This window comes from Solanum dulcamara, chromosome 7 (genome assembly GCF_947179165.1).
Source record: "Solanum dulcamara chromosome 7, daSolDulc1.2, whole genome shotgun sequence".
In the NCBI taxonomy this organism is placed as follows: Eukaryota; Viridiplantae; Streptophyta; class Magnoliopsida; order Solanales; family Solanaceae; genus Solanum; species Solanum dulcamara.
In genome coordinates this window covers 3,219,296-3,227,292 of record NC_077243.1, presented here as the reverse complement: position 1 = coordinate 3,227,292, position 7,997 = coordinate 3,219,296, and the positions used below count along the sequence as shown (strand labels likewise).

Genomic DNA, 7,997 nt, shown 5'->3' with positions numbered 1-7,997 from the left:
AATTTATGTTATTTTAAAATAAAAAGGGGTATGAAAGTAATTGAGTCTTTAAGGATAAATAATTTCCCTTTTTGGGGTATAAGTGTTATTTTACCCTACTAAAAATCCTCAATTGAACCAAATTTAATTTTCAATTTTAACTCGTTTTAAGATTCTAAATTTGCATTGGTATAATGTATGAATTACTATCTATTTTATATTTTATAGGATTTATCAATCTATTTATATATTATTTTATTTTTTTTAATTTTCTTGAGTTGAAATTCAAATTGTGGTTAGAAAAGATAAATAATAATATGTTAAAATTATCGGTATTAAGCTAATCAAATTATACGGGTCAGTACCCGACCTGATTTTTAACCCTTTTGAATCCAACAATTTGAGCCCAAAATAAATTTGAATGAATCATGGCCTAACACATTTTTATTTTAGTTCATTTTAATAACTTAAATTTTAATCAACCCGTTTTGACAGATAGCGTGTAATCAAGCGTATCTCAGACTATAGAGTCGAATTGATATAAACACAAACGTGTAGTCATCGACACATCTCCGCGAAAGCGACTTAAATAATTTTATCCAATCAAAGAATGCCAAGTTGTAATTTAGGAACCGTTTTTACAGACCACAAACCGACTTATTCTGGACGGCAAGAATCGGGCATGTTATATATTTACCGACTCCTATTTCGTCGGACACGGATCCCTTCTCTCTCTATCTCGCCGGAGCATTTTGGGACATAGTTCACAGTAATTTCGATTGATTAATTTTTTCTTCCCGGAGATATATCGATTGACTCGGTTTCGATTATTAGTTGTTATTACCAAATCCAATCGAAATATAATCTAAGTTGTTGCAACCGATGCAACGTCTCGTTGACCATACCCTTGCTGTCACCAAAGAGTAAGTTCTTCATTTCTCGTCTTTATTATGTGTATAATATACACATAATGTATATGCCTGTATACGATTCAGGCGTATACTCGTTCTAATTGGAATGAAATGGACGACAGGCGGAATGTATGGAAGATTTATAGATATTGGATTGAGGTTTATTTGATTGATTGATATTGGATTCCAAATTATTATTTTTTGCATAAGTTTCTTTTGGAAAATTGTTTTTTCGGAGGTTGAAATTCCCCATGATTGTACTAGTTCAGGTACAGAAATGTTCTCTTTATTGGCGTATGAGTGTACTTCTCGTTCAGCTGTTAAATGCTTAAGTTATGGTGGAAAAAATTGTTATTGTCTTGAAGTTTCTGTTTTGGGTTCAGTTAATCAGCCAGAAAATAGAAAGTAGAGCAATATGTTCCATCTTATTTTGTGGTATATAAGGTAAAGATGAATGAGCACGAGATTAATCGACAAACCTCTAGCTGCTTGTATTTTACTCTTGATGTCATTCAGGCAGCAGTTCAATGGAATTTCTTAAGCAAGAAACAGGAAGAATGTAACAATTGTTTTGTGCTCTGTGGATAGATTCAGCTATAATCTCCACTATTTATACAGTGGGATAAACATGAAATATTGTAAAAGTTTCCTTGAAATTGTAATGATTGCCTTAAGGGCATTGGGTGAGTGCAGTACAACATTATAAGCGCAATATCTATATGATTTCCTTCAGTTCTTTGTCCTTTTTTATTTTTAAGGAAATATAATAGATGATGGAAATTTTCGTAATGATATTAGATGATCCACAGCCACTGCTTTAGAAGTCAGCACTATTACTTTGGCGGATGGATTGGAATAAGCTCTGAAGTTACTTCTTACTGTACTTCTGGTTCAACCCAAAATTATTCATAAAACTAGCTTATACTCAGCTGTATCATCTCATTTCTACATTGTAATATTTGTTCAGGTTGAAATCCTTAGGGTTACTCTCGCGCTGCTTTCTGGCTGTAGATTTTTGTCTTAGCTTCAGCAAGTTTTGTTCTTGATGCATCATTCAATGTTTCTGTTTCTTGTCAACATTTACTCAGGTCAGTTAAGACGTTGACCTATGAGTCGCTGAATAATGTTGTGAGATTGATTAATGGAGTGTCAGCATTATTATTGACGATATTGCCGGGGAAATCTACTATTCTTGAAGGCATACATGGTTGGGAACTTCGTCCAACCTTTCGTGGACCTCGGCTTCCACAGTGGATGGAGAAGTGAGCTTTCAAATTTTTTCCACATTACCCCTGTTTTGTCTTTTGAATTGATGTCCTTTTTATAATGCGATTGTATTAACATTTACCTTCTTGGTGATCACAGTGGCGCCTCATCTTTTAACCAGTTCATTCATGAACATTCTTTTGATTCTGATACATCCTCCTCGAGTGTAGATTATTCATCATCAGAAGAAGAAGAATATACTGATGAAACCATTTGTCCTCCATCTCCACTGTCACAAAGTTCTCGGGTATCTAGAGCTCGCAGTCTTTCAAGGCGGAACAGGCATTGGATGCATTGGTTCAGATACATCATCTCATGGTTCCTATTTCCTATTAAATTTATGTTGGGCCTACCTTTGTTTATATATGCTTTGAGTAGGGGTAGTAGAGCCTCTCGGACATCTGAGAGTTTTCAGTCTTCCCATGTACAAGCTAGGAAGAGATTACAGACACTCAGGGATCAAGTTATTCAGTCTGCCACTGACAGAAGACGTGGTGTTGTTGAGGTTTGACTTTTTACGTAACGTTAATCTTCATCCACCCTTTTTTTTGGGGGGGGGGGGGGGGGGGGTTGCCAGTTCATGTGTTATCCATATGATTCCTCACTTTATCCTTGCCTGGGCAATTGCAATTTGAATGTGCCATTTTACCTTACACTTCTTCTCTTCCATGTATGGAAAGGCGAAACCAATTGATTCCGAAATGGAAGCAAATTGAAAGATAGAAGGGAAAAGGAACAAAGAATAAGAAGACTTATTGCTTGTGTGCTGCCACATACTTCAATAAGAGTGAAGGGCGGGAAGAGGACTTAAAAATATTCCAACATTCATATCATGTTGACTCTGCTTAGCTACTACCTTCACTTTCTTTCGTCTACATTTTCCTAGGCAAATCCTGAAAAGAGACTGTGAAGGAGCGAGATACTTAGCCCCCCTTTTCTGGTTCTCCTTAGATTCCAAGGGATGTATGTCGTATCTGAAAACAATTACTATATTACAAAATAAGAGAAAATACATGGGAGAAAGAACTGTAATGAGGGATCAAAGAAGAAATCTAGATTGAATTGGAAAAGAAAAGACAATCCGACTCTTTCCTTGATGGAAGGGTGAGAGAAATTTATCAATGATACGCAGGGTTGTGATTGCGGAGGTGGTCGGAAAAGGCTCCTCTCCTTAAGTAGTACATCAAGGAGCAGGTTAAGGATGATCCATGAAATTGGGTGAAGAAAGAGTGTGGTGATGATGAGCTTTAATCTTGATCACTTTCTGTTTGCTGATCTGTAGTGAGAAGCTTTCAGTTTTAGCAATCTATTATAGGAAATAATCAGAGAGGTGTGATGGTTTGTGGTTGAAAGAGTGATGGCATACAGGAAGAGGATTTGTCACTAACATCCTACTTCTCTCTGTTTATTCCTTTAGTTAAGTCCTGTACTTTCTCCTTCTTCACTCGCCCTATCTGCACAAGAACAATACGAAAAGTGAAGAACAATAGAAAGGAGGAAAGGGAATATAAAAATTGTCTCTTTTAGAAATTACCTCGTCCCTTATCTGCTATACTATTTTTTTGTTTTCTCCTCGATTGCAACTTTTCATGGAAATGACTTGGTCTAATTTTTTTTACATGTAGGACCTCCATCTAGCAATTGAGATCACCATAGAGGCTGTTTTTGAATTTTTTCGCAAGGCTGCACACTGTCTTCTTTCACCAATAGACACATTGAAGAAAGTGGTGAAGTGGCTATCTTCTGACAACAGTGGTCGTGTGGACGTTCTTGCTGTTGGTTCAGGTGTCTCTGTTCCTGTGGATACCCTTTCGGAGAGTGATCCTACTCCTAGAGAACAGAAAACGGGCTTTCATTCCCTCAATACAGATGCTCGGACATGTCAAGATGTCATTACAGAGCTTGGGTGAGGGTTTTTGCTTGCATACTGAATAATTTAACATATGGCTTACATAGTTTTCTTTACAAAAAAATCTCGCATACACAGTGCAAGGGATTGGACGTTTCCAATCTTACTTAAAAGATTTGTTAAGTTTTTCTTATTAATCTGTGGATTTTTCTTAAGTTTAGATCTAAAATATACATTTCCAATTTCTTTAGAGGTCTTTTAAGTGCTGAATAAGATTAGCATAATGTTGTGTGTCTTTTGTCGCTAATCCAGTGAACCTAGAGAATCCTTATTTCCTTAAAATACTAAGTGACATATAAGTTATAATGATCAGTCTAAACTGGTTGGACATACTGCTTTTTAGACAAGAATTATGTTGGAAATATTTTGAAATTACAAGTGTAAACAGGATTATAAAAATTGTGGACTTCCAGTTATATTTTGGTCTTGTCAGTGTTGTTTGGGTAGGTATTATCCTTCTATAGACTGTTGAAAACTTGGTTGGTCAGGAATTGGAGTAAAACCAGTTCATTTTTAGGCAGCCTCACCAATACATAAGAGTGAAGTGTGTATTAAACCCTTTGTATTCATAACTAGTGTGCATTAGTTTTCAAATAAAATTTAGCATTCCAGTCTCAACTTTGTGACTCTTTCCTTTGTAGATACCCATATGAAGCTCTTCGTGTGGTTACTGATGATGGATATATTCTCCTTTTGGAGAGAATTCCAAGGTCTGGGTTCTTTTTATCATCACCATATCTTTATATCTACAGCTTTGAGGTGGATGCCCATTCATAGATGTTCCTTGATGTTTCTAACTTGATTTTGCAGGCGTGATGCTCGGAAGGTTGTTTATCTACAACATGGGATTTTTGATTCATCCATGGGGTGAGCCTTGCATGTCTTCTAACTCTTCAAATTCATTTTTCCTTTCTTATGCATTAGTATTCAACTTGTTGCGTACTTGGGTCAACACCGACTGTCTTTGGCATAAATCACAATTTGTCTTTTGAGATCTTCTAGGCTTATGAGTTATTATACTTCCATAATATTTTTGTTGAAATGATAGTCGATCAGATAGAAGAACTTCGGAGGTACGTAATTATTGGTTCTATGCCAGAGTGCTGTCTAAGCGACACTTTCAACATCTGTCTTTTTTCTTTTCCTCAATAGATTTAACTATGACATGCATATGTGCTAATTACTTCACTAGGGAATTGGGATGTAGGACTAGAATTATGGAATGTTATCAGCAAGGGAATTCAGTTTGGGCATTTCTCAAATTACATATTCATAATGTCAATATTTTGCACCCAACGATGTGGCCTAGCGGTCAATAAAATGGGAGGAAAACCATGTCTCAGGTTCAAGTCCCGGCAGAGGCAAAGGATTTTAGGTGATTTGTTTCCATCTGCTGAAGCCTTGGTAACTTGGTACCTATGATGGTGTCAGGTAGTAGGTACCAGGTGGAATGGTTGAGGTACATGCAGAGCTGTTCAGTACACTACCAATCATAAAAAATAATGTCAAAATATCAGAGTTATCCTGGAAGCAGGATAATTTGCTACTGTGAATGAACTACTTTCTGGGTGAAGGCAATTATTTTCAAGCAACTTATTTACCTGGATATGGTCCACTTTCCATATGGTCATTGATAAAGGTGTAGAACTGGTATAGACTATCAAGTCAGATCGTCTGAGGATGAGATTGACTATATTTGGCACTTTGATCTTGTGATCATGCGCCTTATAGCTCGTGAAAGTATCCCATGCCAAATCATAAAAATGAGGAGGCATCTATTTGTCAATGCCATATAATCTGTCTTGCATTGAGACTTGGTAGTCTTTCCGTTCTTAGTTCTTATTTGTTCTTTCTTGCTTAAATACTGTCAAGATCAGTCCAATTTTTAATTGTGTCATTAAGAGTTGCTGCAGTGATCAGATATAATTGTCAACTGCATCATTATTTATTCCATGATATATGATTTACAGTTGGGTATCGAACGGAGTTGTTGGTTCCCCAGCATTTGCAGCCTATGATCAAGGTTTGTCCTTTGTACTTTTTGGTCTATAATTTATAGGGTGTGCATATACTATAAACTATCCTGAGATTATTGTGTAGTATTCATTCTTCTGTTTCTTGATTACAGGGTATGATGTTTTCCTAGGTAATTTCCGGGGATTGGTGTCGAGAGAGCACGTTGACAAGAATATATCCTCACGTCGGTAAGTGCATCACGTGCAGCTCTCATTGTGTCTGAAATGTCATTTGACCTCTCTTTTGAAAGGAAAAAACCTTCATATTTTATGTATTGTGGCGACTGCTGTATTTCTATCAAGTTACTTCAGTTCCCAAGTATGGCATCTTCATGCAGGTACTGGAAGTACTCCATAAATGAGCATGGGACACAGGATATACCTGCAATGATAGAGAAGATCCACCAAACAAAAGTTACTGAATTGGAAAATAGCCAAAAAGCTGTGGAGGAAGAGAGTGGCAATGATCAGCCTTACAAACTTTGTGCAATTTGTCATAGTTTGGGAGGAGCTGCTATTCTAATGTACATTCTAACTCGTCGAATTGAGGGAAAGCCCCATAGGCTTTCAAGATTGATCTTATTATCGCCTGCTGGGTTTCATCATGATTCCAATCCCGTATTCACAATGATGGAATGCTTATTCCTACAATTGTCTCCTCTACTTGCCCCTTTTGTGTCAGCTTTCTATATTCCCACTCGGTTTTTCCGCATGCTGTTTAACAAGTTGGCCCGAGACTTCCATAACTTACCAGCAGTTGGAGGCCTTGTGCAAACTCTCATAAGTTATTTAGTTGGTGGAGATAGCTCCAATTGGGTTGGAGCCTTAGGGTTGCCACACTACAATATGAATGATATGCCAGCTGTTTCATTCTGTGTGGCCCTTCATTTGGCACAGATCAAGCACACTCGGAAGTTTATGATGTTTGACTATGGGAGTGCAGCTGCGAACATGAAAGCTTATGGTTCCCCTCACCCTTTAGATTTGGGGGAGTTCTATTCCCTTATTGATATTCCAGTTGATCTTGTTGCTGGGCGTAAGGACAAGATCATCAGGCCATCCATGGTAAGGAAACATTATAAGCTGATGAAGGATGCAGGTGTGGAGGTGTCATATAATGAGTTTGAGTATGCTCATTTGGATTTTACATTTTCCCATCATGAAGAACTATTGGCCTATGTTATGTCTCGATTAATTTTAGTAGGTGCTTCTATGAAGCAGCAACCCGGCCAGAAATCATTGAAGATCAGGAGAAAAGAGGGGCAATCCAGCAGCAGCGGTTAAAGTGTACCACTAACAAGAGCCGGACCCGTCTATATCTTGAGTGTTTCTTGTTATACATGTATGTCACTTATACAGAAAATTATAGAGAATGCTGAATCAGGATAGGGTACTAGTGGTTACACCGGCCCCTTGTGACATTACAAAATCCTACTCTAAGGAAAATAGAATTGGACTGGATGTTGTGTCCTAGAGTGTTGGATGTGGTTTTGTGTATATTTTGTCTGTAAACTGTAACTTGTAAAGGTGTATCATTGTTTTGAGGCTTCAACGAAATCGTCGAAACTCTTAAATCTGGTTTCTTAGGAGTCGTCCATCACCTCCTCCCTCTTCTTTCACTTTTTTCCAAGAATGACCATTATTTCCTCTTCCAAGTGCTTGGTGTTTGCTATATTATTTGAAGGCTATCGTTAGATGCATTTTTTCTGTCCAATAGATGGCTATGAATTTATGCAAGCGCTACAACTATGAAGATCCATACCTATTATAGGATAGAAAATAGAAACATGTGAGCTTTCACGAATGGATCTTTTTGTTTCTGAAGTTCTTACACTACCAACTAATACTACAATTACAATTCATAGCAGTCATTTCAGTAAATAATGTTCTTTTGGATTATTATAGAGTTAATGTTAT

The 7,997-nt window shown here is 37.1% G+C and overlaps 1 protein-coding gene across 1 annotated transcript; it reads left to right on the top strand.

The window, feature by feature from the left end:
* The first annotated feature begins 613 nt into the window (after positions 1 to 613).
* LOC129894111 (uncharacterized) lies at positions 614 to 7,623 on the top strand. Its single transcript, XM_055969637.1, has 9 exons — positions 614 to 902; positions 1,979 to 2,152; positions 2,256 to 2,661; positions 3,782 to 4,062; positions 4,707 to 4,775; positions 4,876 to 4,932; positions 6,036 to 6,088; positions 6,194 to 6,269; positions 6,419 to 7,623. The coding sequence occupies exons 1-9, from the start codon at positions 862 to 864 to the stop codon at positions 7,362 to 7,364; spliced, it is 2,103 nt and encodes a 700-aa protein (XP_055825612.1). The 5' UTR covers positions 614 to 861; the 3' UTR covers positions 7,365 to 7,623.
* Positions 7,624 to 7,997: the final 374 nt, after the last annotated feature.